The 15307-nt window shown below is 39.0% G+C and overlaps 2 protein-coding genes and 1 long non-coding RNA gene across 15 annotated transcripts in view; 2 read left to right on the top strand and 1 right to left on the bottom strand.

The window, feature by feature from the left end:
• Window positions 1-256: 256 nt before the first annotated feature.
• On the top strand, window positions 257-9054 carry ewsr1b (EWS RNA-binding protein 1b). 11 transcript variants are annotated; one of them, NM_212630.1, is given in 16 exon segments: window positions 257-310; window positions 1116-1152; window positions 1237-1288; window positions 1560-1713; window positions 3642-3825; window positions 4293-4549; window positions 4632-4761; window positions 6676-6713; window positions 7130-7162; window positions 7411-7523; window positions 7606-7735; window positions 7829-7942; window positions 8019-8151; window positions 8234-8331; window positions 8413-8623; window positions 8716-9054. In NM_212630.1, coding segments are annotated over 16 exon segments (1737 nt in total). In that variant the 5' UTR covers window positions 257-294; the 3' UTR covers window positions 8753-9054.
• LOC147843969 (uncharacterized) lies at window positions 8716-13013 on the bottom strand. The gene is made up of 2 exons (XR_015491209.1): window positions 11845-13013; window positions 8716-11724 (listed from the first exon to the last, which is right to left on the bottom strand). It is a non-coding gene; the product is annotated as an uncharacterized LOC147843969 (long non-coding RNA).
• gas2l1 (growth arrest-specific 2 like 1) overlaps window positions 12956-15307 on the top strand; it is a 53426-nt gene continuing 51074 nt past the window's right edge. For all 3 annotated transcript variants that reach the window (XR_015491200.1, XR_015491201.1, XM_087253486.1), the window contains exon 1: window positions 12956-14097. Coding sequence is in view for 1 of the 3 variants with exons in the window: in XM_087253486.1 (XP_087109612.1) it covers window positions 13402-14097 (696 nt within the window). In the remaining 2 variants the exon portion in view is untranslated. The remainder of the gene's footprint in view (window positions 14098-15307) is intronic.

The raw sequence follows: 15307 nt of genomic DNA, 5'->3' as shown, positions 1-15307 counted from the left end.
GAGAGCGTATTCACTTTGGGGGGTTACGGATTTGTTTTGTGAACGTTAACATTGTGTATTCGGGAATCAACATGTTGATATAATACACTGAAAGGATTTGTAGTATTCAACAATTTATCGAATTAATTGTAAAATTTTAAGGTGAATAAAAGGTTAATATTTAGAAACATATTTCTGTCTGCCACCCTCTATAATCGTTGTCTTGTTGGTACGCTCCGTTTTGCTCTCAAGCATGCGTACTTATCGCGCATGCACCGTTGCGCCTCACACAGCATACTGTTCTCCAACGGAAAGATGGCGTCAGTCACGAGTGAGTTTTTAAATCGTTTTTCTTGTTTGAAATTCGAATCTTTAATTTGTTAGCAGCTGAAATTAAGCACTTATATTTAAGTAAATGTTAAGTTATATTGCGAATTTGAGAGAGTTTTGTTTAGATAACCGACGTTTTTCAAGCGTGCGGCCTTAAGTTTGTGTTTTTAGGTCAAGGTGTTTGTTTGAAGCTAACCGCTCCAAAACTCGACTCAGCTTGGTTTTTAAACTCCATGTTTTCAATAAAAACAACACTAGCTCACTTTAGAATCAAATAGTTTACTTTTGATGCGTTTTTCTCGTGTTTTTAATGTTTCACGCTCGGCTCGTTGTTTCGTAAATGGTAGCAGGCGTGGTTTAAAAACAGCGGGATTGAGTGCGCATGACGAACAAAATGTTTAGTTTTCTTTGTTTAGCGTTTTTGTATAAAGACATTTAAATTTAAATTCATGTAAGCATTTTTTTTTATATTATTACTCATTTTCGTCTGTAAATGTAAAGTTAACGAGTAAAACTTTAAAGTTTGCACTGTTTAATGTGTTAGCTGAACCCTAACGTAAGCGTGGTCACTCATTGTTCTGAACTCGTGTGTCCTGAAATAGTTTCAATGCTTTAATAGCCAAATCTGTCTTGTTGATGCAAGGTTTGTTCCAACCGAATGGCTGGAATTCAAAAGAGACTGCTCTTCTTTGTCTGTTGTTGTGTTTGCCCAAGTCCTGCATCGTTATTGGACCATAATAAACCCTGAATGTCCAGTCAGCAGTTTGCAGGTCGTCTAACTTTTGTAATGATTTATTTCCCCGTAGATTATAGCAGCTACAACCAAGCTGGAGCACAGCAGTCGTAAGTCCACCTCGATTGATTACTAAACTCTAAACATAGTGCTTGGGTATGAATTGATCAAATAAAATGTTTTTTTTTACGCAGGTATGGCTCATACACTGCACCTCCTGCTCAGACATATGGACAGACTGCACAGGTACAATCACTTCTCAACATGTAACTTAGCACATTTACATGGCTGACATTATTTGCTTAACACTACCCAAAGTCAGTAGACCATTAGGGCCTTAAAGCATTTTTAGAGCCTGTTAGTTAGAATATAATACATTTTTTACTGTTAGAAAAAAGTTAAGATTTTTTTCTCTAAATTTAGCAGTCATCTATGTAGCAGTCTAATGTATTGTTTTGTGTAAAATAAAAACAGGCATATAATTAATAACTTTTTTTTGTTTTGTTTTTTGCAGCAGGGATATACTCAGCAAGATTACAGCTCCTATGCTCAACCCGCTGCTGCACCCGAGGCCACCTACAGTCAGGCAGCGCCCTCTGCTGGAGCGTATGCGCAACAGCAATACGGATCTACATACGGGCAAGCAGCAGCAACAGCGGCTGCAGCACCAGGTGCTTATTCAGTGTATTTGTCTGTTAATGAAAATAGCTGGAGCGAGACTGCACGTTTTTTATTTTAATGGATTTTACTCCACCCATGACTAATTTGTAATGCTGATTTATAATTGTTCTGAACCTTTACTGCAGACAAATGTCATGCCTATCATTTATAAAGGGTGTTAGAATTCAACAGATTGGTGCTTAGCAGTAAACAATAAGTCTGGATCCTTGGGGACGCAGTGGTGGAAACATTGTAATTTGTATAAACTGTTATTTCGGCATTTAAGTAGGAAAATCAAGTAGGGCTTCGACTGCACAATATATTAAACTTACCATTGCTGGAATAGTTTATATAACATTTGTATCACAAGGAGGTGCGAATTTACATTTTTGTCTTTCATGCATAGTTTGTTCATCCAAATTTAACCAATTTAATTAAGTTTCACTGTCGTTACTTTATTATTCTTAAATTTACTGTTCCCTAAAGAAAAGAGATTTTTACAGTGTACAAATTTTAACGCAATATGCAAATACTTAAGGTACTGACATTAAAGCCACACATTAGAACTTTATCTTGGGTTGAAATACAAAGTTGAACACACATCCCAGGATTTCATTTACTTAAATAACACTGGGTTAACAAGCAAAGTTCTAAAGCCCCATATTGAACCTACTTTTCAGTGGGTCACATGGACCGTTTCTCTAAAGATGGTTATTTTGTAGAAAGTGGCAAAAATGTGAATCCCCTTTTTTTTTTTTTGCTTGAAATCAAGATTGTTATTTTTCTGTTTTAAAATAAAGGTTAATACGAATAGGCTTATTATTGTTAATTCTCAAACATGGTAAAACAACAATAATAATATTAGGCTGATGTGTAGGTATACTGTTGCTTAAAATGCAAAGTTTTGTATATATATTATGGTGGACTTGAACAGACTTTCAATATGTCCTGTTTGTTAATTCACAGTAAAAAATAGCTATTCATAATTTTAAAGTTGATTTATGTTAAAGACATGTGCTTGTCATCTGCCATTGACAACATTATTAGACCATTTGTTTTCACTGGTAAAATTGGAATTTTGTCGTTATCAGATTTCTTGCATTACATTTAACAGCGTATATAGGCTAGGGTTGTTATACTGACACAAACATTCATTTTTATGCACAACACTGTTCGCTATGAAAGAAAAAAAAATGCTAAACCTAACTCTTAAATACTATGATCATTTAAATGATGTGCACACAGGTTTCAATTTCACTTTCATGGCTGCTGTCAATGAGAAAAAAACACATGCATGCGAATCGCACGGCCCGCAAATAATCGCTCCGTGCAACAAACTAAATGTTATTTACAACTTAATTACCTGTTGCTCGCAGCCTATGCAGGTTCTGTTCTCTAAAGTATGCGCCATTGGCGTGCATGTTCTCAAAAGTAAGCAAACAGCTGGGGGTCACCTCGCGTGTGATTTCGCGGCTGCGAATACATCATTACATTTAGACCGAAATTACGTTTTTGGGTGAGTTATACCTTAATAATAAATACAGTATGTGACACTTTCAACGCCTTTTGAAGGCGTTGATGTTGTTGTGAAGACTTGTGCGACTGCCTTGCTTCGCTCCTGACCTTAAAAATATAATTGGCTGTATCGTAGAAAAAGCAGAATTAAGATTGTGCGGGGTCGAATTGAGATCGTAATCTTTTTCCGATTAATCATGCAGCCCTAATGGCTTATACACAAAACAGCAGAATTTAAACCTTTTTTGGCACTACAGTGCTGGTGAACACCCTATGTAAAACATGTAGTCCTCACCTCTTCAAGTTAGACTCGTTCACTTTTGCTTTCCTTATTTTGCTCTCCTGCTTGTGTGGTAGTGCTGTTTATTCAGGTGCATACAGAAAATGATTACTTTAGCTAATTTTAGGTAACTGTTCTCCTCAGCTGCATATGGAACTCCACAGCCAGGAGCCTATACTCAGCCTGCACAGAGTTACGGGGCCAGCAGCTACACCGGCTCCACTGCTGCCCCTGCTGCTCAGGCTTCCTATGGCTCTCAGCCCGGATACTCCACCCAGCCGGCCTATTCTGGCTACAGCCAGCAGCCTGCTGCCTCCGCTCCTCAGAGGTAACTGGACCATCTCCTAGAGTAGCACATCAACAGAATGCAGAAATGCAGCCTCCTGCAGTATCTCCATATGCTGTACTACCCTCACGCTGCGTAAACCTGAACACAGCTTCTATCTCACAGTTCTGCTTTCTGTGGTGAAAAACATCAAGTCTGTTTAATGTGCAAAGTAGCAATTACCCTTCCATTCTAATACTGTTTTGTCAAGCCTGTTCAGTGTCATACAAATCCGAGCCAAAAATAATTTTGAAACAAGCCTCTTATACATTCTTATTTAAAATAAAAATTAACGTATAGAAAGTGTCTAGGTGAATTTGAATGGTAAATTAAGTTTATTTGAATTTTACTAAAATAATAGCTAAATTAAAAATAAATTGCCATTTTTCTTCAATTTGATATTTTTATTGACATCTAAATGATTTAAAAATTTGGTAGCATGTATTCCTTAATGTATTAAATTTTCCTAGTTACAGTGCAAGCAGCCAGCCGGCCTACAACCAAAGTGCCTATTCGCAGCCTGCAGGCTATTCTCAGCCAGGATACCAGGCTCAGCAACCGGGCTATGGACAACAACAGCAGAGTGCTTATGGACAGGGACAACCACCTCAACAGCACCAGCAAGGCCCGCCTGCTGCCTACCCTCCTCAGGGGAGCAGTTCCTATGCACAGACTCAGTATGGCCAACAGAGTGCGCCACAGAATGATTACCAGCAAAATCCTTATAGTAAGTCCATATTCCACTGGTAGTGTTTCCAGTTATTCATCAAGTACTGAGCCCGGTGCTTAGTGTGCAATCTTTCCTGTAGACAGTTACAGCCAGGGTGGCGTGAGCGGAGGTTACCCAGGGTCACAGCGTGGTGGATACCAGGATGGTGGCCGAGATGGATATGACCGTGGAGGTCCTCGAGGCCGTGGTATGGGCCGCGGTGGCATGGGGTAAGTTCAAACATTCTTAGTCTAACTAACAGTTCATTTGTTTTCCCTCTCGCTCATTTTACTGAGTGTATCATCACCACCTCCAGGGTTTGTATGTGCAGGCGTCTAAAGAGTGAAGTTTCTTCTCTAGCTCGTCCAAACATTATTTGATTTGTAGAGGTTTTTATGACCACAAGGGTGTTGTTGCAGAGTTTACTTTGGGTTCATTTATTGTAGTTATTTTTATTTATGGGGTAATTTTAGTACAGGGATGCCGAAACCTGGTGATGCAGAGTTTAGTTCCAACCCTAATTAAACAGACCTGAGCCAGCTAATTAAGCTCTTTTTGGATATACTTGAAAAATCCAGGTAGGAGTGTTGAGGTTGGAGCTAAACTATGCAGGACAACAGCCCTCCAGGACAGAGTTTGGGCACCCTTATTAAACGCATATTTCGGGATAGGTTTTTTTTCTCTCAAGTTTACAGTTTTTGCATTTTGTGTAATCTTTTTTTTTTTTTTTTTTTTAAGTTTCTTTCTATAATTCATATTTAAGGTTTTGTTTGGAGGTGTGGTTTTTCTGTAATTCAAGATGTCTACTAAAAGAACCCTTTGGTTTGGCTGTTTAAGGCTCTGTACAGTACTGCTGTTAGGTCTTTGTGGGTAAAGGAAAACTTGGCAAACACATTAAGACATTTGAGAATTTGGTAGTTTTCCCTGAAATTTTTTCTTTGGCAGATGGTGGCACAATTCTGGGTTTTGAAGTTTTATCCTTGCTGGGTTTTATATTTAAAAGGAAATTGTTGTATTAAGAGTATGCGGATCATGATCAGGTTTTAAGAGGGTCAGTGCAAGTTGTACAGTTGGTTCAGTTTAAAAGACATTTAAAGAAATGGTTGGAGTAACCTTGAAGACAATCCTTGGATATTTAACGGACACAGTGATGTACTTTCTTTAACGAGGTAAGAATTTTATTTTGTGAAAGCAACTTTTTAAGTGCTTCCCAGTAGGTGCTTTTTATTAACCCATAAAACTAATCATTGTTTGTAAACGAAATAAGATGTGTTCACCAAAATTGTGTTCCTATTGAATTTGTTTCAGGGGACGGTGAGCATGCCATTTTACACAATTTTTATATTAAAATTGATACATTTTCATGTTCTTAAATATTTTTGCACTTGTGAACTGTTTCTTATTTCAAAGGTCTTGTTTTTAACATTGTCACATTTATACGCTGCAGGTATCAAAGATCGATGTAAGAACAGCAGTACTTATTCTTAAGTACCTTTTTTCAAAGGCAACAACTCGAACCATGGGGAACGTTTTTGATTTAGGGATTTTTTTTGTTGTTGAATTTACCTACTGTTTTGGAACATTTTGTTTTAGTCAGCATATTTGTGAAATGTATTTTTTTTCTCCTTGGATCACCCTTTGTAAACGTTCATTTGTGCTCAGTATTTTTGAATGTACTGTTTTGTTCAATGCTGACTTTTTTTACTGGGTTAATTTGGGTTCAGATTGCTAAAGATTTTTTTTGCCACAAGATTGCTGTATTTTCTGTGTGGTTGTAACCCAAAAGAATAAGGCATCAAGCTAACTTCATAATTTTTCCCACTTTACAAAAGGTTTACAGCAAGTCAATGTCTTTCTGGTCCTGTGTGGTTGTTTATGTTAATTTTTGCAACTGAAGAATGTATAGAAACGAACAAGTCACAGACCATATTATCCTTAAAAGATTGGTTGGTGCCTACAATATGTTAAATTTTGCAACTGAAGAATGTATAGAAATCATAAAGCTGTTCCAGTAATTAACAAAATATTGTGAAATATTACATGAGACCTTTGCATAGTTAGAGGGGGGATTTTGTGTTCATTTTTTACTCAAGTCCTATGGTTGGAGACTAAATGGAATATCGCCTTCATATCTTCATGTTTAGCATCGCTGGAGACAGAGGGGGCTTCAATAAGCCTGGTGGTAAGTTTCTAAAGCGTTATCCATTGGTTAGTCCACTCGACTTTTGATATAGAGGCTATTCACGCCTATGTGTCCTTAAAACCTTTCATTTGGTGTGCCACTTTTGCCACTTTAAAAAAAAAAAACTACAACAGTGTGTTCTGGTGGTTTATATTTGGTGTGTATATATTTGGATTTCTTCAAAAGTTGACGTGTCCTTTGACAAAGCGTCTTTTTTAATTCTACATTTGACATTTCCATTTTATTCTGAGAATCAATTGTGGTCCAGGGTAATCCTGAAAATGGTCACATTTTTTCAATGCATTTAATTCTGCTCAGTTTTTTTTATTGGCAGGTTGTCAGGTTTTTTTTTGTAAGTCATGATATCATTTACTAATAGGATTTCTTGTTTTTCTTTGATTTTTGCTGAAACCCAGGACCTATGAGGGGTGGAATGGATCGTGATATGGGTACGTTTTCACTTGTTTTCATGCACACTGTTTAGACTATTAAAATTCATTGAACTAATAAAGAGATGGGAAAGCCTTATTGTGATAATTCAAATGCTGTTCTATACAGTAATGTTGAGAAATTAAAAAGCCAATTTCAATATGGATCATTTTCAATAAGGATGTTCTCTAATATTCTGCAGCATTTCAGTTACCCTGATTTACAGCAAATGTAGAATTGTAGCTAAATCTTTTTCTTAAACACACAGGCCATCCAGGAGAGCAGGACTCTGAGAACAGCACCATCTATATCACAGGTCTCACTGAGAATGCCACTCTACCAGAGATGGCTGAGTTTTTCAAGCACACTGGAGCAATTCGGGTGAGAAAATATGAATCTAGGTGGTTAATTCTAAATAACTGGTTGGACTGTTTTAATGATGACTTTGGTATCTCTCTTGCAGATAAATCGGCGTTTAAATCAACCAGCCATCAACATCTATACAGATAAAGACAGCGGCAAGCCAAAGGGGGATGCCACACTGTCCTATGAGGAACCTGCATTTGCCAAAGCTGCAGTTGAACATTTTGATGGTTTGTTTGCTGCTTTTATTATATTGCCATAACTTTGGATTTTTTATTCTGCTACTTGAATTTATCATCTGTACTTTACATTTCAAAAAAAAGGAAAGGAGTTTCAGGGCAGGAGATTAAAGGTCTCTATGGCCCGCCGGAAGCCCATGATTGGGGGAATGAGAGGAGGAATGCCAATGCGAGGTGGCCCTGGAATGGATCGTGGAGGTATGATAAACCCCCAAGGCATCAAGTGACGTTCAACCAGAAGGTGTTTGTTTATTAATGACTTTGTGCAATGCAGGAATGATGGGCAGAGGAGGCGAGAGAGGCGGCTTTCCCCCGCGTGGTGGCCCTCGAGGTGGAATGGGCTGGAACGGCGGCCCTCAACCAGGAAATGTGCAGAAAAGAGCTGGAGACTGGGAATGTCCTAACGCGTGAGAGATCCATCGTACTAGATGAATTGTTTTGGCTGGTAAATATGCATAAATCTAAATTAATTTTTTTTTTTTTTTTTAGTGGTTGTGGAAATCAGAACTTCTCCTGGAGAATGGAGTGTAACCAGTGTAAAGCTCCAAAACCCGAAGGCCTTGGAACTTCTCCTCCCTTTTCTCCAGGTACTTTCTGATTCAAAATCTGTTAGCTGTGATTAGTAATCTCTACTTGTGTCTGAGTTTGTGGTTTAAACTGTGTTTAAGGAGGTGAACGTGGCAGGGGTGGCATGAGGGGCGGCAGGGGCATGGACCGTGGTGGGCCGGGAGGAATGCGTGGAGGCTGGGGAGGAGATCGCGGAGGCTTCAGAGGCCGTGGTGGGATGGATAGGGGCGGATTCAGAGGAGGTAGCAGGGGTGGTCCTCCCATGGACAGAGGCAGAAGAGGCATGGGACCCCCAGGCAAGATGGAAATGAGGTGAGCATCACATGTTGCAAATGTTAACAAAATGCAAAGTGCTTTAGTGCTTGGGGTGCATATAGAGATCGTTTCTTTTGCTCTCTCAACAGGGATCATCGTCAGGAGCGCAGGGAAAGACCCTACTAAGTTCACGCATCAAGCAAAAGGAAATTTACATAGAGGAAAAAATTTTAAAAGTCCTTTTTATTTATGATTCCATATTTATACATGGTTATCTCTTTTGCTTGCTTTTAGTTTTTTTTTTATTTCAGTACCACTGGTTTTAGTTAAACTCTTGTTGCGTTTTTGTATGTTGTAATTGATTTCTTTTATATTAAAAATACTCAGTTGCCCTGTAGTCATTATTTTTGGGGATGTACGTCTTACATGTCTCTGTAGCTGTATGTACTTTAAACAAATTTTTTTTTAAATAAACTTTTCCACCTCCAGTTTTTTTGCATTTTTGTCATTTTTGTGTATTGAAGTTAGCAAATATTAAACTTTTTATAAAAGTTCATGGTTTTATTACAATGGAGTATTCTTCATGGAGTAACCTAATGGCATGCACTGTAATGACTGCAATTCAGACTTGAACCATTAGATGTCTCAGTTGTTTAAGGTACACGGAATGTTTTCATCTGTCACGTGTATGAGAACAGCTTTATCTGCTGAGTGTTGTATAAAATGATGCCAGCTTTTTTCAGAGCATGACTAAGCCTCTATTAGGGCCTTCTGATGAACATTGTGTGGGTTTATTTGGATCTACATAATATGATTTTAGCCTTTTTTTCAATAAAATTATAAAAAGCCTTATTTCAAGAAGTGTCCGGTGTTCTCATATTGCAATCGTTAAAGATTTTTGGCATTTATATTTTGCAAATCTGCTACACTCTTGAACTGTTCCATAAAGCAAGTTGAAATATTCTTTCATTTTCTTTTTAGCTTAGTCTCTTTTATTTAATCAGGCGTCACCACAGCAGAATGAACTGCCAACTTATCCAGCATATGTTTTACACAGCGGATGGCCATGACTGGAAAACACCCACACACTCGCACTACAACCAATTAAGCTTTTTCAGTTCACCTGTACCACATGTCTTTGGACTGTGGGGGGAAACTGGAGTACCCTTAGGAAACCCACGCAACCTTGGGAGAACATGCACACTCCATACAGAAATGCCAACACAGGGCTTGAACCTTCTTGCTGTGAGGCGATTGTGCTACACACTGCGCCATCATGCTGCCCACAAGTTGAAACAGGTTTTCAATAAAGCTTTTAACCATTCTCAAAGCTTTACTTCATCTGTAAAGCATGTGTTCTCCACAAGCTTATTGAAGCCTTGCTCTTGTTAATTGATGTGTTGGCAGGAGCTGACAGGATGATGCTTATACCAGCTTTAGGGACTTCTCACAAAGACCTTATGTTCCTATCTAAATTTAATTACAGTCAGAAATTGAATTAAGCAAAGGAAACTCAATTATTTCCTTTCCAAACATCAAAGAATGCTCTTTCACTTCCATGTGTCAGACTGACGCCTTTTTTTTTTTTTAAGGCCAAATGCTCACTTGTTGGAGAGCTGTAGAATGACTTGGGTTTTGTGCATGTGTTCACAGAAAAGCTGATTCATCCGGGCCCTGAAGAGTGATCTCATTCCTTTGCTTGCTGTGCGTCCTCCCCTCTGTCTAGCTCTCTTAAAGAAACAACCGGCGCTTTTCAAATGAAAACAAGGGCCTCCCTTTGGCTGCACGGCTGCTGTTGGATTAATCCCTCAAACTGCAGCAGTCCAAGTCGAGTTAAAGAACACACTGACTGGCATTAAGCAAAAGAGCAGGAAGTCAAATGAATAAGAAGAGAATAGCATTTCCATTTGTGGTCTCAAATGCCAATTGTGTTATAGGATCATGAATATAAAAAGGCTAAACAGTGCACAAAAGCACTTATTTTTAGAGCAATGTGGGAGTGTTTTAAATCTGCAGTTGGCCTCTTTGGTGTCATAGAGCAGAAGTGACTCTTTAAATAGGTTGACTCTGGGGAGGGAAGCTGGATTCTTGAGTCTTCCTCATGAGGATCATTGCTGATCCACTTGCATTAACATTACAATACATTAAAAGGTGGATTATATTTATCCATTTCAAGAGCTGTTCCTCAACTTTATTTGGCCATTGCATTTTTCACGGCATGTGGCCTTAAGTGACGAGGTTGTTAAGAGTTGGGTTTCTAAAGACAGGCCTTTACTTGTTCTACAGACATGGAATCGATTGTTTCAAGGAGACGAATGAACGGTGATTAACATCATGATGATGTCTTCATGTCTTTCCTTTGTCTGTTCAGAATGGCCTCTTTCATTTGCTGATGACCAAGACCGTTGGCAAAGTAGAGTGAGTGAGCCTGCCCTGGATTGAAAGTTTAGAGACTAAACAGGAACAGAGATTGTTGGATAGCCTCATTAATTTAATATGACAATCCTGATTAAAAACTGGCAATTAGAGTTTTTGGGGATTTGGATCAAAGAAGGACTGGTGTTTCTTAGTAATGGAGTAGATATAGTGACCATCTCTTTAAAAGTGTTCTTCATACATAGAAATGTGATTATTTTAAGCTCAAACTGTTCACATGAGTAGAGCAAGATTGCTGTTACAGTATTTATGTGCTCACAGGTGCCTAATTTGTGAATAGTCAGTTGCGCCATTTTACTACTGGCAACATCAGGGGCGTAGTGGACGTTGTAAAAGTGAAGGGGACAGCTGAATGAGATCCAACAGTTTAGCTCATAATTATTAATCACCTGTTTCATGGTCTGACTCTAAAAGTGAGGGGGACCCCCCACCCCCCTGCTATATCCTTGGGCAACATAACCATTGCTCTTGTTACAAAAAAAAGCCTCCCCACAACATAAGTTAGTTTAAAACTTAATATGTTGAGTAGCCTACTCAAGATAGTTTACCTAAAATTAAAACTGTCATCATTTAGTCATCCACACTTTTTCCAAACTCTTTCTATTTTTGGGAATCACTTGGGCGAGTAACTTAAATGATTTTATTAAAGTAAAAATAGTACAAGTTTTTATTTTTCAGTGAACTCACTTTTTTGGTTAGTTTTCTGTGATGTTATCGGGATCCTATGAAAATGTAAAGAAAGGGTAAATCATTTGTTACTATTTTACATTGTTTGACAGCCTCAAAATGTAACAATTTCGTAGTCTTCATTAGTAAATCGCGCCATTTTACTGTCAACATACCGGTACTAGATTGCTGCCTCAGATCACTCCGCGGCCTCTTTATTTTCATTCAGTCAGAAACGTGTTTTGTGGTAATGTTATGTAATTAACCCGTAACTACGGCTACTATTAAAATTGTGTTCTTTAAAAAATTGAGTATTGGAGTATTTGGAAAGCCTTCGAGCATTGACTAGAAGTTTAAAACAACACGAAGGCACTGGTCGACGGAGTAAAGCAGCCTACAGGTTGCCTTTGTTAGTGCGCTACGTTGGATGTCAATGAAGCTAATCCTATGTTTATTAACTAGTCCACAGAAATAAGAAACATGAACGGTAATCAGAATTTTCTGAAGTTATTTGGTAATATTAATTGTCGTATTGTTTGTCTTGTTGCTAGAACAATTTGCTTTCTTGTTGGACTAACTTTTTTACTAGAAACTTTGAACCAAGTTAATATAATCTATACTTATACACAATTCCATATAGCCTATTACTTGATATATTGTATTAATTATTTATTTATTTCATGAGTAGTGTAAAAATCTGGAAATATTACCATAGCGTTTTTTTTTTGCATTAGCTGCACATTATGCTTATGGCCCTTCCAAAATTCAAAACATGAAGACATAAGAGTAATTAACACATCAGATAGTTTGCCTCTGCTTGCTCATAATCAAGCACGTGGACTGATTTGAACAGACAAGGAACGCGTGCAAACAGGCTAATACATGATCAAATATTCGCGCAGATTAAACCTCATCGACTTTGCAAGCATGATATTATCACTGAATACCTCCTGTCCCCATCAACTCACATGCAAATCATAGATAAATGATAAGTCAAAGGCAACGTCCACGTTACTATTTTTGCTCGACTTGCGCTGTCATCAAAACACAAACTGTATTTGACTACAAATGATCGTTAGTATCAACTGAATGTCGTATGCAAATGTAAACGCTTTGGCCGTTGCTGGCGGCTTCTGCAATTGAAATAAATGGGATGCGCTAGGATAAAGTTGCCGTTGATCCTCTAATGAGATGTAACTCGATGTATAAGCCACTGCAGCAGCTCAGCGCGTGTGCAGGAGGCGGCGCATGGGACGGTCATATCATTTCCAACGGACGAAGATTATTATTAAAGTGTCCCAGTAGACCGGGATGTCTTCCTGTCTCCATCAGCCATGCGTCCTCCCGGTGTAAACGAATGAACAAACGAGGCGTTGCGGAGCGCGGTTAGCCAATGCGGACGCTCCTCACACGCGAGAGAGCGTCGACTGGGATAGTGAGCCGTCGAGCTGTCAGGTACGGATGATAATTGTCATGTTTCTGTTTCGGTCTGGACTTCCACAGGGGAATGAGTAATCGCTATGTGCTCATCGAAGGAGGCGGGTATCTCTCAGACATCCGGAATCCATCGCGGAATCCCACAGCTGTACAGCGGGGCCGAGAGTCACAGCGGCCCGCTCTAGGAGCTCCTGCCGCGCGTCGTTATGCCATTCCCAGCGCTGTTTATGGAGGATTACTGTAGGAGACAGGCGTGCGTCATTTCGTGCCTTGATTGATTCACGTTTTCCCATAATATGGCCGATCAGAGCAACATTCAGTCCGCCGCCTCCAAAAGCATCAGGCCGTTTAAATCCAGCGAGGAGTACCTGTATGCCATGAAGGAGGATCTGGCTGAATGGCTGAACACGTTGTACGATCTGGACATCACGGCGGACACTTTTATGGAGGGTCTGGAGACCGGCTGCGCGCTCTGTCGGCATGCCAACAACGTGAACCGCGCCGCGCACGAATTCAAGGCGAACTGTCCAGATGCGGCGCTCTCTTTGCGGATACCCAGCAAGGACGTGGTCTTCCAGTCGAGGAATGTCATTCCCGGGTCGTTTTTGGCCAGAGACAACGTGTCTAATTTCATCGGCTGGTGCAGACAGGAGCTCTGGATCAAGGATGTGCTCATGTTTGAGACCAACGACCTGGTGGAGAGGTGCAACGAGAAGAACTTCGTGCTGTGCCTGCTGGAAGTGGCTCGCCGCGGGGCCAAATTCGGCATGCTGGCCCCCATGTTGATTCAACTGGAGGAGGAGATCGAGGAGGAGATCCGAGACCAGGAGAACCTTACGGAGGTCATGGGGGAGACCGGGGAGTCCGAGAGCCCGCCGAAAAGGACGTACACTCGCAAGCAGAGCATCGGTGAGCCCGACCCGGAGCTGTTGGCCCGCTGGCGGGAGCAGCAGAAGCGAGTTCTGCTGGATATGCGCAATCTGGACGAGCTGGTGAGTTTGACAGCTGTCAGCATAGGCTCTCAAGTTCATGATAATCACAAACTAGATTATTAATTTGGTCTACTGGTGGGTTATTGACCAGTAAAGATGGAACTATGCTGGAAGTGCTTCAACACGTGTTGCATTTAAAACGCAACTATTGAAGTGATTATGTTGATTTGTGGTGTCAGTGGTTATTGTGTTACAATGTGTTATTATTCGACTAGAAACTGCACATAGGTTATTGAAAGGTTCTTCCCTTGCTTCTGAACTTTCAGTGCTACTGTAGATCTTCTCTCAGATAGCGCTTCACATCACAAGTTTCAGTTTAGAAGAGCAAATTAGTGCAAGCCATTTCACTGAATCTTGCAATGACAACAAAACTGTTACTCTTTTTACTATCTCTTTATAATTATATATATATATATATATATATATATATATATATATATATATATATATATATATGTATATATGTATGTATGTATATATATATATATATATATATATATATATATATATATATATATATATATATATATATATATCACTTGTTGCAATATGGATTTAATTTAAACAAACAAAATAAATTTAGTAATGTTCAATTTAATTTGTTTGTTTAAATTCAACCCAAATAAATCAACCCAACCTCATAACTTACATTTTTTTTTGTAAATCCAAGAAATCATTTTTAAATCCTTTTTTCAGTGCATTTCTTATCATCTGATCACACAAAAAAAATTTTTTATCTATCTTTAACCCTACTGTTCCATTACAAATTAGAAATAAAGTAGACATTTATAAATATCAGATGAAATAAAGCTATCCTTCATAGTGAAGCACTTATTTCAGCAATTCACTTTACACTTTTACACAGTCCTGTGTCAGACCTCCTCAAAGTCTGAAACCATCTTAGTCTATTCATGAGATTGAATTGCTGAATGATAAATGAACTTCTAAAATTCTGATTGATTCGAGTGACCCATGTTGAGTAAAACCACTGAGAGGGTTCACACAAACAAGCTCTAATCCAGATTGATCCAAATAGTTTCTTGAGACTTTTATTTGTTCAGTCTTTTATCTCGAATCCTTATGATTGACACAATCTGATCATGTGAGTGCGTTTCTGTGTGTTTTTGAAGGGGCAGGAGGAAAGGTCAGAGAGTGTGTGTGATTTGTATCGGAGCTGCGTGAGCCTGCATGTTTTGCTTTCCACCTGCTG

Source organism: Danio rerio, chromosome 5, assembly GCF_052040795.2.
Source record: "Danio rerio strain M-AB ecotype USA chromosome 5, GRCz13ab, whole genome shotgun sequence".
Lineage (NCBI taxonomy): Eukaryota > Metazoa > Chordata > Actinopteri > Cypriniformes > Danionidae > Danio > Danio rerio.
The sequence above is the reverse complement of the archived record's forward strand: the minus strand, read 5'-3'. Positions and strand labels throughout refer to the sequence as shown.